The 18,909-nt window shown below is 35.0% G+C and overlaps 2 protein-coding genes across 2 annotated transcripts; one reads left to right on the top strand and one right to left on the bottom strand.

Annotated features, from left to right (window-relative positions):
* Positions 1–830: 830 nt before the first annotated feature.
* LOC104888466 (DNA replication complex GINS protein SLD5) lies at positions 831–7,619 on the top strand. Its single transcript, XM_010673456.4, has 6 exons — positions 831–1,081; positions 2,023–2,145; positions 2,479–2,558; positions 2,637–2,746; positions 6,958–7,033; positions 7,128–7,619. The coding sequence occupies exons 1-6, from the start codon at positions 917–919 to the stop codon at positions 7,225–7,227; spliced, it is 654 nt and encodes a 217-aa protein (XP_010671758.2). The 5' UTR covers positions 831–916; the 3' UTR covers positions 7,228–7,619.
* Positions 7,620–10,964: 3,345 nt separating this feature from the next.
* LOC104888465 (calcium-binding protein CP1) lies at positions 10,965–11,706 on the bottom strand. The gene has a single exon (XM_010673455.4). The coding sequence runs from the start codon at positions 11,586–11,588 to the stop codon at positions 11,088–11,090; it is 501 nt and encodes a 166-aa protein (XP_010671757.1). The 5' UTR covers positions 11,589–11,706; the 3' UTR covers positions 10,965–11,087.
* Positions 11,707–18,909: the final 7,203 nt, after the last annotated feature.

Below are 18,909 nucleotides of genomic sequence, written 5' to 3'. Positions count from 1 at the left end.
AAACTTAAAGACTAACCAAGACCAACCAACCCATTAATGATGCTTTTAGGAGGATGTTTGAATAGTTGACAGATACAGAAACATTAGATCAAAAACATAGTTGTAAATCTAACGATGTGCGACAAATCATTTCTCAAACAATTTACAATGTTTTAAAGTTACTTTTTTCCATCATAAATTCCCAAAACTCGCATATTTGGTCAAGATTGTGAGAGGATTGATTTGCCACAAGGCATATACATGGTGCAATGGATGTACGCAAATTATGAAAAAGTAAGAGTAGACCTGGGCATGGGCGGGGCCTGTTCACGGGCTCAGCCCGCGGGCTTGGGGAAATGGCCAGGCTCGAGCCCGTGAGTGGCGGATTGTTACCGGTCAAGCTTGAAATTTTCAAATTTTGTCCACGGCCCGGCCCAGGCCCGCAGGCTGGACTCATGCCTCCTGCGGACCTGACCCGTGTTTTATGTTTTTTTTTTTTTTGTATTTTTGACAGTTTTAGGCTAAAAAATATAGGAAAGGAGCGTTCGGCCCGGCCCACGTGAGCTCGTGCCTGAAATAAAACTTCTTCACCGTGACAGTCCCGCAGCCCACGTAGTGGATAACAATTTGACCCGCTTGCTGGTCCGACACATGCCCACCTCTAAATTATTATTAAGAGGTAGGAGTAGCTAGGACTAGGACCATAGAAGTGGCCAGCGCCAACTTCCTAGTGCCACAAGCTCACCACTACACAACTACACAACTACACAACTACACAACTACACAAGGGCTGTTTCTATTTGAAGTTCCGATTTTTACCCAGTATTGCCAGTAAGTGAGGTCCAGTTTTCGGAAGCAATAATTTGAATTTTGCCGCCAAATCTCTATCTTCAACACTTTCTCTCACCCCTCCCAATTCTTCCGCTGTAATTGAGAGATGGCGAGTGGTTCAGGGTTTTCAATGGACGACTACGAGTCGTTGATGGCGACCTCAGATGTGGAGCATCTAAAAACAGCTTGGCGCAACGAAAAGGCTGCTCCCGAAATTCTTCAATTCCAGGCTTCTTTAGTTCAGAGATCTCGCGAGCAAATCCAACTTATGGTATACATTTCTTCCTCCATTGAAACCCTAATTTCTTGCATCACAGTGCTAATTTAAATTCAATTGTTAGTTAATTTCCAGTTTTCTCATTTTTGCCTGTTAATGTTACTGATTTTATTTACTAGTGGATGAAGAATTGATTGAAGACTTGAAAATTCGGAGGTTTTAGAATTAGTTTATGGTTTTAACCGGACGGATAATTTAGTGTAAAATTGTAAGAAATTCTAATACTTCTTCCGTTCTGAAATATATGAAACATTTATCTCAAAAAAATAGAGAGAAGGTTTCATTTATTTTAGAACAAAGGAAGTATCAATATTCATGGTAATGTGATTTCAACACAAAAGATGAATTTTCATTTCAAAAGTTCCATTACCATCCAATATGGCATTCCCAGGTGGTAATGGATGGTGATGAAATTTTCTGAAGAAAATGGATATTTGGGAATGAGGTAACATTACCAATGGGTAATGACATGAGATTTTCTTGACAAAATTATACTGCAATGCATTACCATTACATCATTTATGACCACTAACCAAATGAGACGTGAGAGTTTTAAGTCATTGAAGCATATGAAATACTTGATTTGAGATTTTTAGCCTTGATAGTTAGTGTTCAGTCTTATGATTTTTTCTATAGGTTTACATTTTTTTTGTTTGTATGCTACAAACTCCAAATGCAATCCTCCATGTAGTATATTGGAGAAAAAGAAATTTGCTACCTTGGCTATGACAGGCGTGCCTTCGGCTGTCTTATTGCTTATATATATATGGTTTTTGTGGTCAATGCATTAAAACTTAGAGAGTTTCTGGAAAAATTATGTGAGGAAATGTGCCAATTGAAACTTGCAGATTGTTTGGTTCACTGAAGCTTGCTGCTTTGGTGATGCCTTTTTTGATAATATTGTTAGAGTAGGCTGATTTTGGTCATATGTTCAGGAGGAAACCATTGAAGAATTCACAAGAAATGGCTTTGATCCTTTAATAGTATCTGTATATCAAATGGACATGGATCGAGCTCAATATGTGTTGAGATCATATCTTCGGACCCGTCTTCAAAAGGTTGTCTTTGCTTTACCTTTTAAACTTTCTGGTAGACTAGTATGGGGCCTTATGGCTATGGTTTTGAACATTTTGGCAGCTATACTTTATGTTTCATCAACATGCTTAGCATAGGTTTAGTTTCTAGTTTGCAGTTCAATTATGTTTGGCTAAAGATAGAATAAGAAACTCATCATTTAATGAAATAGGATATTGCCCTTTTCAAAAGCATAAAAAATGGGCGTAAGTAATCATATAACTTGATTACCAGTTTCTTTTGTTTTCTGACTAGTTTGTGAATTATAGTTTTTTTTTCTTTCTGATGTTCACTTAAGAACTGACAGCTTTTTGCAGATAGAGAAGGATATGATTCATATCTCTAAAACAGACCTTTGGGACCGGTTATCGAAAGAGGAACAAAACTTTGCCAAAAGGCAAGTGCCTTGACCTCCAGTTTAATTCAACTTGCTGGTTTTTGTTTTCTATTTTGTAAATTTCGTTCATGGTTACAGGTGCTATGAAAATATGAAGGGTTATCTTGACGAATCTGTACTATCAAAATTGCCTAGTGGTTACCAGTCTGATCTGAAGCAATCCAATGCTAGCGAAGAAGATGACATGGGTACTGCCTTATACTCATCCTATGGTGAAATTATCTATTCTGTCATTACTGTATGTGAAAAGTCTTAATAGTTTGTTATCTTATGATGATAGTTAATCTTGTTTGGAAGTTAATTTTATATTTAGTTATTAGTTAACCACAATAGATTATCCATGGAGCCCTTGTCCTCAACCTCACCTTTTCTCCGAGAATAAGAAATAAAGAGGAAACATATAATAAATAAGTGAAGCGAATAAGGGATTGGATACCTAAATCCCTACCGTCCAGACTTTTTAATAATGCCTATGAGTGATTTGGTTGTATATTTAAGTTAGAAAGGGCGTTCAAATTATTGAAGTATAGAAAGGGATTTTGAGTTGTGTACAGAAGGATTGCAGTACCCATTTAAATGACTTGGAGGAAAGTCAGCTTGAGGAGCATTGGGATGAGCATAAAAACCACTAAGGACTAAATGTTCCTAGCCAAGATTCATAATCACACCTTTTAGTTGATACAATTGGTCATATTTTTAACTTGGTGATGACTGGACATGGTCTGAAAACCTAGACGGGAGCTAGCAAATTTTGTGGTTGGCAACATGTTCTAGATAAAAAGTCCAATTGATACATAATGGTTGATCCAGCGATTGTTTGTCCGCCAATGGGCTTGAGGATTTAAGTGAGAGTAACTCTGGTTCAAGGACATTGATGGACCACGACCCTTGGATTGATTATTTCATGGATTTTCAATAATATAACGGACTGCCTGGAAGACAATAAGACAAACTCATGCTGCATGGGTGACTATGAAATTTCCTAATTAGTTATTTGAGCGCTGACAAGTTACGCACCACAATATCTGCTAGGCCCCTTCTATGTTTTATTTGGTTACCTTATGTTTTATTGGGTTAGTTTCTTATTAGGTAGCATCGTGTGGGAAATAAATAGACATTGTTAAGGTGCAAGTTAAATTTATTAGGAAAACTGCATTTTGGCCTCTCAAGGTTTAGTGAAAGTACTTTGTCGACCTATGTTTCCCATATACCCACTTTAGTGACGGAAGTGAATATTATTTGAATTGTTTAGTGACCTAGTTCCATGAGAGGGTTATCGCCGTTGATTAAAGGTTTCATATCACAAGTATTCAGACAACATATTCATAATTTGACTGTACATTAACTCTCATGACTGTGTTTAGATCCACTTAGGCAGCAAATCCCTGATTTCATAGTTTACAAGAAAAATCGATGGATATGCCTCCAAACATGCGAGTTGAGATTCGGAACCTTTTCATTAATGGCTGTAATCCTCTTTGTAAAACATAAGCCTGAAATGGAACCTTTTACTCTTTCAACACTAGCTCACCTAAATGGAACATTACTTTTGACATTAGCAAAAGTGAGAATATGAGACGGGAACACGTCACCACCGCTGAACCTCACAAAATCTCATGGCACCGGAATGGAAATCTGCCAATTTTTTAGTAATGTAAGTTAGTAGGCCTAATCAATTTCAAGCCTGTTTGGCTGTTTGTACCTGCCAAGCCCCTCACAACTCACAAGTGGGATAAAAGGGCAAATTATATTGATGATAACAATGGTGCCTGAGTAGTAAGTACAAATTATAGTATTGGGAAAAGGGTTAATTGGAATGAACCTCTTAGTTATTACAAGGATAATGTCGCATTCATCTGACCCCCTCCTTATATTGCGAGGACCAAGTCTCTTTAGAGACATGGGGGTTGGTATTGATGTATAGTACCCGAGCTTTAATTCTTTTCGTCAAAGTTGATTTAGGGGTTGCATATGGTGTCTTTCAACGGTTGGAATCGGTACTAATTTTTTTATGACGTATAGTATATTAGTATTGCTACAGGAACCCTTAAGAAATCAGGTGACAGAATAATAATAATAATATATGGCAGGATATAATAATAATTATGAGTCTGGAGGCTCGGATTCCTGCCATATATTATGATTCAGGGAAATATCCTCAATGTTCATCGTAGATGATCTTGATATGCTGAACTGACATACAAGACTACCTGAGCTTAAAAAATAACACAGGGAAAGCTTTGGAAAAAGCAGTGTTGGAGAGCCTTTAAATCAAATAATGTAACTTAGATCATGCAGGTGATTCGGGGAGAGTATTCAGAAGGTAGTTTTGAGGGTTTGAGAGGGTGGAAGTTGGTGCCTTAGGTAGTTAGGTGCAATATCTTAGCATGCTTGATAATTAAGAGTTGATCTCAACTTCATAAATTAGACACTATGCTTTGTGGGGTTAGTTATCTGGGTGTATGTCTTGAAAAGGTTTTTAAGGTTAATACTTTAGGTGCTATATCTTAAAATGCTTGAGAATTAAGAGTTGGGACTCACATCTTAAAATAGACACTATAATTCAGAGCTTAGGTTTATTTGTGTAAGGTTCAATGAAATCAATAAATTCTCAGCCTATTGAAGACTATATATTGTCCGAACCATGTGATTGCTAAACCAAGGCCTTATACATGTCACTGGGATAGCCTTAACATATTGACTCTTGAGATCATAAGGGGCATATTGGTCAACCAACAAAAGAGAAGCTATGCATACAGAAGTACTGTCCATCCTTCTGCTCGGACAAGAAGAAGAATTAAAAGAATAAGAGAAGGAAACGAGTAAAGATATATTTTTCCAGAGTCTTGCGACTGTTCCTGATCAACTCGTGTTTTATCTTTAGAAAACTAATTTACGTACTTGTCATTATTATGGACAAAGAAGTAACATGTCAAGAATAGAGTAATCATGTTGTTTGGTTTGCAAGAGGAAGGAATATCTACTAGCTATGTAGGTGGCATCATGGATATACTTGGTGGCTTGCTGACTTATTTTATAATGCGGGACAGAGAAATCAATATGCAGTAATTGGTATAATATGAGTGATTACTTGGAAAATGCCTTGTTGTTTGTAATGGTGATGATCGATGAATGTTCTTGCTAATTGGTACAGTGGATTTTGGAAAGTAATTAAGTACAAGGAGAAAGGCCCTTTAGATACTAAAGAGGTTTTGAATTATGAAGTAGAAGAACTTTTATGCTTTTTCTCCAAGTTCCCTAGGCAAGATGATAATCAAGAACTTAATGACTAGTAGATGTTAGGGAGCTTTGTACTCTCAAGTCACAAGCAAGAACTCTGAGAAGAGACATTAGGCATGGGGATCAAACAAGTGACTAGATGGGTAAGTTGGACTATTATTGAGATGAAAACAGGTAAATTCTACAAATCTAACATCGAATGAATGTACTAGGTTGTATCCATCAATGAAGTGGTGGTAAGTTTTGATCTGTGTGAAGTGTGCGGATCCTGTCCATGGGGATCTGATAAACATTCTAATTCAACTGATGTTAGATTTGACGACAAGAGCATTCGTACTTTAGATCCCAAGTATGACAGTGTGATTTAGGAAGCACCCTGTCTGCAAGAGACCCAACTAGACCCCCTATTCTATTGGCTAGAAGATATCCAAGGACCACGGACAGCAGTCTACTTGTCTCCAGCAGTTGGCTAAAGTGAATTTTTGTGTGCTAGATTTTTGACACATGCAAGTCGGACGATGGAATAAGAGCTGTAAGACCTGTTATCCTCTTCTGGGCCTGCACGAGTTAGTTATGGAGCAAGGGCTGGATGGTAATTAGTAGTGTAGGCATTTATCAATAGGTTGAAGATCAAGGTCTCTGAGTGTCAATAGTAGAGAAAGGGAGAGAAGTAGAGAACTGATCATTAAGATATGAGGGAGTTTTGACTGGGAGAGTACTCGCCTCTTAAACGTGAAACAGTTTGTATTAGTTTAATGCAAGCATATCCCTATTTCTTTCTTCTATTTTGCCTTAACTCCTTATTTTCTGGTTAATCTCTAGCACGCTCTTGTTCCCCCTACACTTTGCTCTTTTGGCCCTGGCCCCTGGCTACGTGATCATCTGCATCCCATAAGTAAGACCAAATTTGTTGACTTATCACCTTTCCCTCGTATTTTTCTGAGGAAAGCTGATAGTGAAACATGAGAGAGTGCTGATGTTCTTCATATACAAGTTATAAATAATGAACATCAAATGAGAATGAGTGAATGACACGTCTTAGTGTGGAAGAAAAGTAATTAATTTTACACTTATTGTTTGAATATCTAGTAACAGAACTTTCACTTCCTATTTTTCACTATTATACGCTTGCTGAAAGTTTTTCATGATTTTCCTTTAGTCCCAGAGCCAAATTTGGAGACGTTTGTGTTCTGCAAGAGTGAGAGCTCAATCGGAGCCATTCCACTTGATGACAGGCAAGGATCTAAATTTCTAGAAAGACTTAAAAATATAAACGTCAAATCTTAAAAGTTAAAAGTATATCAGTGCATAACATGTCTGACTTTGCAGTGCGGATGAGATTGTGGACCTGGTTGCTGGTGATTTATATGTTCTCCGTTACAAGTCAATTAAGCCGTTCGTAGAGAATGGGCAGATTGATCTTGTTTGAGGCTCCGTTTTTAACACTATTTCGGAATATTTACAATCACCTGTGCTCTCGGCTCTCCATGACACTGGAGGACTTGCTGCAGTGAGATGAGCGGATAGGGAAAATGAAGATGTAGTCCGAGTGTCTTGTCCACTTTTAAAATCTGATGGCACACTGGGCAAATGGCGTCTTGCTAGCTTGAATATTCCTATATTATGCTCTAAAATCAGCTAAGAAGGAATACTTTGTATTTGGGAATTGGGATAAACTATACTGTATACGGAATATCTTCATGTTCATGAATGTGATTAAAGCTATGCTCATCTAATGGTAATTATCAATTTGCTACGTGAAATGCTATGTATCATTACTAAATTGATGGCTAAATATCACACCATATTATTTTAAATAAAGATTCTGGTGGTGAATTTGATTCGATACTTGGTGTAATTTTATTTTTGAGTTTGGAGAACAATCAAGTTTCATGGATCGAGCTACATGGATTGCGATGTAGATGAGATTGAAGGTTCTATCTTAATGGATATCACCTCCATATGACTTGACTTGTAAAGCTAGTTAAGTAGTTGACATACACATGCTTAAGGTATAACTTGTAGGCTGTAGCCTGTAGGTACTATGGAAAAGAAAAACATTGTATTACTTCCAGGTATCTGAGTTTGGTGTTGAGAGAAATACGGAAGTATTATGTTGTCATGACCTATGAGTAAATGAAGCTTGGCTATTGTATCACACTAGAATTTTGGCTCGGGTGATATCTTATCAAATATATTATTTCCTCCGTTTCTTTTTAGATGTTACACTTTTTATTTTAGAAAGTTTTGAATGAGATTTTACACTTTTATATTGGGTAATAACTTCTCTCTATCTCTTTCCTATCACATGTTCACATGGGACCCTTTTGTTTTTCATTCTCTCTATCTCTCTCCTATTCAAAAATTACCTAGGAGTCCGTGATTTGAAAAGTGTAACATCTAATAAAAAACGGAAGAAGTATTATTATTATTATTTCTAAATCTCATACTTGATTTTATTAGCTTTTCACTATGTGTAGTGCAAAATTGAACAATAGATGTTATAGCATGATAAATTGTATTTTAAAAAACTTCTTAGGAGTTGGGAATAAAAATAACAATTTTAGTGAAATTAGGGTTAGATAATGGTATTACTGTTTAAAAGTGTTAGAGATCAAAAGCCCTGTTTGTGTTTTTATGAGTACATATATTTATAAGACTTTATCATGTTTTACTTTGAAACATTAAGCATTGAAATTGTAGTGGATTAGTGGTTAAACACTCACATTTTATTTCAAAAGTCATATCATCATGTGTTTGAATATCCTACTAACTACATATTGTTAATATTTTTAAAAAAATTATAAACATGTAGAAGCTTGAGTAAAGTGTCACAGTTCATTTGATAAGAATGCGTTTTAATATATTTGTATAGATACTATTATCTTTTCGATACCCTTGCGTGTACAAAAGGAATTATATCATAATCGTATACTAGGCAGACTTGGAGGCTAGATTCATTGGATGAAATATCACGAGATACGAGAGCCTGTTCTTTTAGATTGTGCCAATTTTACAGGGTATGAGTTCAGCTGCTAGGGATCTTGATATCACAAAACACGTTTTTGCGTTTGTTCCATTCAAACTATGCTATGTTTGGTGTAAAAATGACGAAAGGTTAGAACAGTACATATTTTGCTCAACATACAAAAAAATATAGGGAAGAGGAAGTATTTGCCCATATCCGATATGGGCTGACAGTTGCCCATATCGGTGGCAAAATTGTAATAAAACTGAAGTTCAGGGTTTTTAATAAAGGCAAGGGAAATAATTCCCGTTTGTTGGTTTGAGGAACAGGCAGAACTCCAGAAAAAGGAGTTGAGCAAAAAGAAAATGTTTTGCAAACTTAGGAAAAATTGTTATCTACACCAAATTGTTTTCTCCAAGCTAGAGATTTCTGACTTTTTAGATCTGTACTTTTAATAGAAGTCTGCTGTTTACTTTTTTTTTTTAGTTGTCTAGTTAAGTCCATTGTTTAAATTTTTTAATTTTACAAGTTGCAAGCAGGTGTGGTTCTTGGCTTCTTGCATGCTTGAGCATTATAAACTTCCAAACTATGTCTTTTGAAGGTGATTTCATTAGTTGTTAATAATTTGGATTATTTCGAAAAGAACACTATATTTACTATTCTCTCTGCTTTTTTTTTTATTATTTGCTACATTATTGCTTTGGAAATGAAGCCACTAATTTTGACCGATTATATTTTTTATAAGTGAAAATATAGTCAAGTGTGTTCTTGTTAAATTTGTCTCGACGTGTAGATTCATAATATCAAATTTTTATAATTTATACTTAAACATAATAAAAAAAATATCTATACTAATATATTAAAAGGCGTTCCGAAGCAAGGAACGATGCCACGTGGCGCCTTCGCTTGGAGTATTTTATGCTCTGTAATCGACATACAATAAAAAAAAAAAAAAAATACATTAGGTAAGATTCGATCCCGAGATCACAAGCATATATACTAATGTGGTAACCACTAAACCAAGTGATACTTGATGTTATTATTTCAAAGTAAAATATTAATAAAATAAAAGATATAACTACCCGGTGCATAGCCCGGGCCTAAAACTAGTTAAAGATTATATAATGACTTAAAACCTGTGCACAACAATGTAGCAAAAAAAAGTAGAGGTAGTAATAATTATGATTATTGTATTAATCATACTTGTCACACTAAAAATCATAATACAAAAAAATCATCAACACCTTGACCTACCAAGCACTAAATATCGACAAATAAAATCTCACTACTTGGAGAAAGTCAAAATCTCATTAAACGAATAAAATCAAATTCCTATCTCTATAGAATTTAAATAATTTTGAAAAGAACACTACATTCACTAATAGTTATGATTATTGCGTTGATCATATAGTTTGAATTACTTCGAAAAAAATATTGTATACACTAATAGTTATGATCATTGCGATAATCATACAATTACACTAAAAAACAGAATTTTAAAAAAATCATCAACAACTTGGCTTGGCCAATCACCAAACATTGTTCATTGACAAATAAAATTTCACTACCTGGAGAAAACTGTCAAATTTCTAACTCTTATAATGAGTAAGGACATCCATTCAAATATGTTTTTCAGCTTTTCCTTCAAACTATCCAAAATATCTCCATATTTTTCCATTCTCTCCAAAACCTCATACTTCCATTTTCACTCTTGAAATTCCTAGTCACAAGTCAACGCTCATAAGTCGTAACTAGAATGGGTAACATCTCTATTAATACAACCTTTTTTTTCTCACATTTTCCAACTAAGTTCCTTCGAACTTTGAAGTTATAATATAAAAACATCTCCAATAATTGAGTTAAAAGACTTATGTACAAGATTTGAACTACTAGGTCCTAGCTCAACCATTAAGGTGAAAAAAATAATATATCCTGTAAAGCAATGTTGCTCAAACAAGCTAACTTTATAGCTTGCTCAAAAAAATAGCGATACTCATTTAATAAATCACAAATAATAATCAAGAATCAAAATTAGAAGGTTGGTCGACATAGTAACACTCGTTCAAACTATAACTAATTGTTGCTTATCATTATAGGAGCTTGTAGCTCAAATCGGTCGTAGATTGAAAAGGTAAAGTAACATAACTAGCAACATGAGGTTGTTGATTGGGATTAAAGTTGCTCAAAGCAAATAAAAATGGCATACAACAAAATTTTGTTAATATATTATATCACATTCATACCCAAAATCCATTTCCACTTTTGTGAAAATCACTACAAAAATTTCTCAAACAAAAAAAAAAAACACCACCACTAAAACTTTAAAACTCATGAACAGCCAAAATATCAAGAAAGCCATTAAAAGAAACACCATCTCTCTCATCACCACCACCACACCCCAATTTAATCATAGCCTTAATCTCATCATCAACAACCTCAATTCCAGCCAACCTTAAATAACTCTTCAAATCATCAACCCCTAATTTTCCATCACCATCTTTATCCATTACCTTAAACATCTCTTCCATCACCCCTCCGTCACCGTAGCTTTTCTCTCTCCTTGTTCTCCCCTTGTTTAAAACCCTCTCAAACTCGTCGTATTGCACGTATCCATCCTTATTCGCATCGGCTACCAATATCATTGATTTTATCATTTCTTCGTCGTCGACGGTGCCGGAATTTGCGGCGTAGAATGATCGGAGATCTTCGCCGGAGATTTTTCCGTCGTGGTCAACGTCGATGACTTCGAATGCTTGCCGGAAATCTGACGTGGCTTCGCCGGAAATGTTCGTCGGAGGTAAGGAAGTTCCGGTAGGACACATTGTGATTATGTATAGAAAGGAGTTGGAAATTTGAGAGGTTGTTTTTGTTTTATTAAGGGGAAAGAAAGTTCAGGAAATAGTAAGGGATTTTGAAGAGGTATTTATAGAGGTTTTTGTAGTCTGTCTCTCCAAAAATATATGGCTATTTGTTGACTCAAGGTTTGAAATTTTAACTTGCTTGGAAAGAGGTTTTGCCAATATTTTTGGGAGAACGTATGGCGTGATGTCATGTAAATGACTTGACGAGTTCAGAAAGGGTGAAAATTGGAAGAAAGTACTGGCATCACATAGGTGAGATGGCAAAATGATTAGTACCCTCCGTCTTTTTTTATTTGCTACATTTTGTCATTTAAGAATGTTTTAATTTATTTGCTACATTTGCAAATATTTCCATATATAGTACATAGGTTCCACACTTTATTTACAAATTTGCCATCACTCCCTTCTTGATTTTGTAAATGTTTCCATATATAATACATAGGTCCCACAATTTACCTATTTGTTTTTTTGTTAATTTCATTTATGTCAATGGTCCCCACTCCCTCCTTGGTCTTTGTGAAAAAGTGCTTGTAGCAAATAAAAAAGACGGAGGGAGTATTTCCTCGTTTTTTTAAAAAATTTCCTCCTTTCATTTGAGTGCGTTTTCGAAAGATTTTCCCTCTCTTACTTTATTCTTTACTAGAATTTTTTGCACGCGATGCGTGCTTGAATTTTTTTCAAAACATAAACTCGATTTTCTTCGGCATAAGAGTCAAAATTTGAAATTAGACATACGAAGTATAATTGTTTTTAGTTGCAAAATTTGATTGGTTTAGTTTCTGTCACTTAAGTCTTTCACCATTCTTTTTGTTTTATTTTTTTCTTTATTTTCTCAAAGTTAAATTCTATGAATAAAATAGAAATTTTATTGGATTTATTTATGAATTCTAATATTATAATTTTTCAGTTGATTTTTGAATTAAGTACAGTACTTAATAAAGTATAAAGAAAGTAGTTTGTAAGTGAATTTTTTAAGTTTTTGCAAAGTTTCCTCATTTTAGTGATTTGCATAACGTAAATTATTTTATGATTTTAGTTGACTTGTGAGTGATTGTTATAATTATATTTTTAAAATTTTTATTTGAAGCCCCCTTTGATTTGTAAGTGAATTTGTAATTTAAAATGGAAAGGTGGTAACATAGTCTCTTCATTGGGGACACCAGAGCTCCTCCTTTTCCTTATATAATAGAGATATGTTGTACTTTAATTCGTGAATGATATTTTACATAAACCTTTTTACCTTGATAATTAATCGCTATTATATAATAGAAAAAATAGGTCCAAATATATGTAAAAGTTTCATTATATATAGGAAACACTAAAAAAAGGTAATTTTTTTTTTTTCTTGTCTAACTTCTAAATTCTGATTTCACTACAAATACATCTCAATTTTTTTTTTATCATGACCCACTATTAATTGTGAATGGTTCTTGAGAATAGTGATTTGTAAGTAATTTTTTGTAAATGTTTTTGTATGTATTGACGTTCTAGGTTATTAATTAGCTAGTTTTAGTTTGTATGTTAATTTTAAGTTTTAATAAAGTTTCCTGATTATTTAAGTGATTTATGTGATTTTTATAACGTGATTTTCTCAATTGTATGGGTGAATTGTAAAGTTTCTTCTTTTAAGTGATTTGTGAGTGAGTGTTATAAATTTATTTTAGGTAGTTTTATTTTAGTGTCAATTTTGATTTGACATTCCTTTTGTAATTTAGAAAGGGAAGGGGGGCAAAATAGGCGTTTCAAAAGAGGACACCATTGTTCCCCTCTTCCCTTATATAATAGAGATTTGGAGTTTTTTTCTCTTTTTATCTTCTCATGTCTCTATCATATGGTCCACCATTACATTATTAATTCAATTTTACTCTCTCCTACTTTAACCCCTTTCTATTTGTTTATTTATCTTATGGATCCTCCTTGGTATATGTAGGAACAGTAACAAGGAAGATCTTTAGAAAACGGAGGTAGTATCTCATAGTGATATGTCAAATTGACATCTCGCTAAACTTTTGGTATCAAAGTTAAGTCAAAGTGATATCAAAATAGAGTATTTTGATATCAATTCTATTTTGGTATCAAATTTCAGTTTGATACCAAGGTTATGTTTTATACCAAATAACTTTATTTTCATATTTTGGTATCACTTTGACTTAACTTTGGTACCAAATTTTGTGAGATGTCATTTTGACATTTCACTATAAGACGTTAATAAGTCTACGAAACCTTGAATATTGAATATAATACTGTTTAAGTAAGGGTGTTCACGGTCGAGAATCGAACGTGTTGAATTGTTATTTCCAGGATTTATGGTTGGTATGAAAACTGAAAAGTATATAAATTCCAATTTGGCATCGAATCTTTTGGCTTTGTGAACCGCACCAAAGTCCAAAAGTTGTGGAGCTGATAATTTCTAAACAACATTTAATTTGTAATTTAGTCCTATGTGGTGAGAAATTGAGACGCATGGAAATGCTCACGGGTTGATGTTTGGATTTCCAATATTAGATGTTCAGACTTCAGACGCTTAATAATGCGCACAAACAAAACAGAATCGAGATGGCGCGATAAATTTAAAATACGTTTCAGTAGTTCGGAACGTTTGAGACTGCTTATATGGCTCGGTATTTCGAAACGTTTTGTGAACTTCAGGCAGTCGTACTAGTCTATCTGAGGTAAAAGAGTGTTTGGTATTGAAAAATTTGATGTAGGAAACGGATTTAAATAAACATTTTCATTTTTAATTGTCCGGTATGATTGTTAACGGTTAAGTAACCAATGCCGTTTCCGGAGAGAAACACAATCTCTCATTTGTTACCCTTATCAAACTAGTGGAAACAAATCACTTTTCCTTCCTCAATCACAAACCTCTCCATTGTTTTCATTCCACTGTGATACCAAACAATTATTAAAGATAATAATTATTATTTCCGTTTTCACTCCTTATTCATATCCTTTCAATTCCGTTTCCATTTATCATACCAAATGCCCTCTAAATATGTTTATAATGTGTTAATTCTCGAAAGAAAAAAATATATAAATCTATCACAAGGTAATAAAGTCATATTGGGTTTAAGATAGGCTAAACTTGAAGTTTAATGTCTAACAAGTTTGGAGTTTCAATTTAAGTTCGAGTTCAAATGTTATGAGTCCAACGGAGAATGTAGTGTTACGATTATTCTTGTGATAATTTTATATTATATAGGCAAAATTATAAGAAGTTAACACTTGCAACCTGTATTATCCAACTCGAAAATACTTCGTAAATAACAAATTGTGCACGCTAAATGCGAACTTGACACATAATACAAACTATAATCATAAGACAAGTTCTCAATGGCTACAATAACTTGTATAGTTTGAACCATTCATTTGTAATCTTAGATCCACACCCTTTATTCTCTTGCCTACATAATTGAGATTCTCCTTTGTACATACTATTAAATAAAAAATGTCAAGTCAAAAAAAAAAAAAAAAAAAAAGTAGCCCACTTGCTTAATTGCCTTGCCAGTTGTCATTTCCTCAAGTGTTAAAGATTGGTTCAGCTTCATTAGGATTAGTCAATTAGCGCGCATGATATATCATATATGTCAACTTCGTAGATAAGTTGTCAGCTCAATTAATAATTAATCTCCTCCATAAATCACCATTATTATAGGTGCTCTAATGAAGGTTGGGAAGATCCAATATCTGATAGATAACGGTACATCCGGACACGAATGTATACCTTGACGAGTTTGAATAGATACTAGGGAAAATGATGGAGAATTAGAGGGTCAAGATGGTATAGATTTTGAACTTGATACCTAATACCATGTGTTTAATTTTATTTGGGAATGAAAAATTTTCATCTAGCTATTTAATACCTAGCGGGTCGGTATTGATATGAGTCAACCCACCTCTCCCCTTGAATTTCTAAACCCCATTATCTTATGGGTTTGGGGTATGGGTTTTTAATCTATCAAATTATTAAACAAATGATAAGTATGGTTTTTTATCATTCTAAACCCATATATCATAACATAATCATACGAATCAAATGTTCCCTTAAGAAGGTATGAGTAATAAGAATGATGTGACGACATAAGGAGGGGGAAAGAGGAGTAGATTTTAAAAAAAAAAAAACTCCCATTTGTTAAAACATCTCGGTGAGATGAGTTTAAAAAATTTATGTTCAAGTTAGAAATGTCAACGTTACCAAGTTAACCTATTTGTTTCTCGATTGATATATCCTAACATTAAGTATCATAGTAATTCAATGCATATACTTAAGAAATCGAGCATTGCTCGTATACTAGCTAGTTTCTATTTACTAAGAAACGTAGTTTATTATTGATATATGTGGGGCCTCTTATAAAGCACAAGAAGAATGCTTGAAAGAATGCTTTGTATTGAGAGCTTAAAGAATACAAGAGGAGAACTTTTTGTGGATGCTTTGTACAAATGAGGGGATGCCTATTTATAGGCCTCCAACTTTGCCTACCCTGTTTCTAGAGTGTTCTTAAACCTCCTCACTTAGAGGCTTCTACAGAGGATTCCCTGGAACTTCCATTCAAAGCTTATGTACAAATGGAGCTTACAAGTCTCTTCTAGAAACTTCCATACACTCCCGAAATATGTCCGTGCAACGTCTCTTGATTATGGGCCTCAAATCCAATTTATGGCTCAATCATTATTTTTAATGGCCCAAAATATTGCGGATCCCAAACTTTGAGCCCGTTTGGAGTTTGTTTGCCCCATCAGATGCCTTAGGGCATTTTGGGCTACCGTTATGCCAGCGCAGGGTGTCCAGCCTACGCCTGCGGCCCAGCGCGACTCTAAGGAGGGCTGAACCGTGACATTAAGGTGGCAATTCATGACAATGTCTCAGATTCACGTCTAGCTTTCAGGTTATCTTAAGGTTTGTGGTAATAAAAGTGATAATTAAGTATAATATAATATTAATACAGAATTTGATAAGAGGATCAAGTCAGCTTTAATTTCAATTACCTCTGCTTGATTTAGGTCATATCCCGATCGAATTATCACATCTTAATTTGAGTAAAACTCTCAACTCAAATCCAACCTAAACCAATGTCATCAACCTAATATGATCGACTAAAGAATAAGAGTGTTCGCGGATTGGGTTGGTGCGTTTTGGGATGTAACCCAACGCAAACTGCAAATATACGGTTTGATATTTTTCCAACCCAAAACCACACCGCACTTTTGCCCAAACCAACCCAAATCGTACCGTGCAAAACGATTTGGTGCAGTTTAACTATTTTTTCCTCCACGACATTAATTTTGTAGTCTAAGAGTAAAAAAAAAAAATTGTTCATCTACATTAGAGTCCAAATAAATATGAAGTTGCCTACATAATTAAACATAAATAATAATTTACTTGGGCATATTCTAAGGACGACACTTATTCGGTGAAAACTGCTTATATGCTGGGAAAAGGGGGGAACCTGGATGATTTTCATAGAGTGTGGAATATTTTATGAAGCTTAAATGTGTCGCCAAAGGTACGTCATTTCCTGTGGCGTGCGTGCACTAGTTCACTCCCAGTAAGGAAAGTGCTTCAGAGACGCCACCTCATCGACGAAGCAGAGTGCCCCTGCTGTGCTAGGCCAGAAGGAGTCCCAATTGCACTTATTTTACCGATGCCCGATGTCGCTCAAGTTGTGGGAAGAGCTGAGTAGTACTATATTATTGTCAGGGGTTGAAGATGAAGCTATGTGCGATACCCTCGTCAGGTGGAGTTAGATGGATGCAAAGGTGGTGCAAAAGGGTTGTTATATCCTATGGAACGTTTGAGTTGAAAGAAACATGAGAGTCTTTGAGCATACAAGTCAGTCTATCACTGTTGTGGCCCAGAGAATTATGAGACAAGTTGAAGACTTTAACAACTATGCTGTGAGGATTTATGGAGGAATGCGTTCCCCCGCGGCTCTGAGCCCAAGCCGATGGTGTGCCCCCCCAGTTGGCGCTATTAAATTGAACACAGATGCAAGTTTGGCCGAGGAATGATGGGTGGGACTTGGAGTGATTGCCCGCGACTCAGAAGGTAAGGTGTGTTTTCCTGCAACCAGACGTGTGCGTCTACTGGCCTCCCGAGGTAGCTGAATGCAAGACCATTTATATGGCAACCCGCTTGGCCAAAGCTCATGGGTAAGGGGATGTGATTTTTGAATCTGACTCTCTGGTAGCAACGAAGAGGTTAACGAAAGCTGCAATTTTTCTCTCAGATTTGGATGCAATACTTGGGGACATTCTTTCTATGTGCAATGCATTTTCTTGTGTTTCTTTTTCTCATGTTAAAAGGGATGGGAATACTGTTGCCCATAACCTTGCTAGAGTTGTGCCTTTTGGTGTTGAACAATGTTGGAAGCATCATTGTCCTAGTTCTGTAACACCTTATGTACTTATGGACCCTTTGTCCCTTTGATTAATGCACTTCTCTTTCCCCTTAAAAAAAAAAAATAAATTAGAATTTATCAAAAGTGTCCAAGTTCTTTACCTCAAACTTATTTTTTCAGTTGTGTACTTGTATGCCACCTTTTCAAGTATATTTAGATTTTTTTTTAAAATTATATAAAATTGCGGTTTATGGTGCGTTTCAGTTTTAAAAAAATTTAAAACCCGATCTAAACCGCAAACAGCGATTTGCTTGAAATCATAATCCAAACCGAAATTTTAACACCGCAAACCAATCCAAATTGCGAAAAATTGGTTTGCGTTGCAGTTTGGTGTGATTCAGACCGCACTCTAACAACCTTACTAAGGAAGTGAAAATGGCTCTGTACATATTGGGCTTAATGAAACAATAGGCTAAAAAAACAAGAGCTTTTGTGTTCTATATTTTCCCCCTGTACCAATATCAACCAAAACGGGCCTAAAACTCTTATTCCATATGAACCTCAAAATTCCCCCCCAAATTCTCCGATAAACCCTAGCTTCTTCAATATATATACCTCAACGCAGAAAATATCCAACATAATCTCTCTTTCTTTCACAACAACATCATTTTAGCTTAACTCATTATCATTTCAAATCAAATCGCCTCTTTCTGGAGAAACCCTAGATTTCAATTTTAGGGTTTTAAGGATCTTATTTTTTTTTTCTTCAATTGAAGAACAATTAAGAGAGGCGTAGATTTGTATGGCAGGAGTTGAGTCTTTCCGCCTTCGATTTCATTCACAGGCGTAATGAATATTACCTTTGCCATATTTCTTTTTCATTTAATTTCATTATCGAAAATTCAAGAAATATAATTTTATTTATTTTTATTTTTTCTGGAGGG

The sequence above is a fragment of the Beta vulgaris genome, chromosome 3, assembly GCF_026745355.1.
Source record: "Beta vulgaris subsp. vulgaris cultivar EL10 chromosome 3, EL10.2, whole genome shotgun sequence".
Classification (NCBI taxonomy): domain Eukaryota; kingdom Viridiplantae; phylum Streptophyta; class Magnoliopsida; order Caryophyllales; family Amaranthaceae; genus Beta; species Beta vulgaris.
This window is presented reverse-complemented; position numbering and strand designations above follow the sequence as displayed.

Excerpts from the sequence above, each read along its gene's own strand:
- LOC104888465 (XM_010673455.4), bottom strand. The coding sequence starts at position 11,588 with ATGTGTCCTACCGGAACTTCCTTACCTCCGACGAACATTTCCGGCGAA.
- LOC104888466 (XM_010673456.4), top strand. The coding sequence starts at position 917 with ATGGCGAGTGGTTCAGGGTTTTCAATGGACGACTACGAGTCGTTGATG. Across the intron at positions 2,146-2,478 it reads TTCGGACCCGTCTTCAAAAG|ATAGAGAAGGATATGATTCA; the intron begins GTTGTCTTTGCT and ends AGCTTTTTGCAG. Across the intron at positions 2,747-6,957 it reads TAGCGAAGAAGATGACATGG|TCCCAGAGCCAAATTTGGAG; the intron begins GTACTGCCTTAT and ends ATTTTCCTTTAG.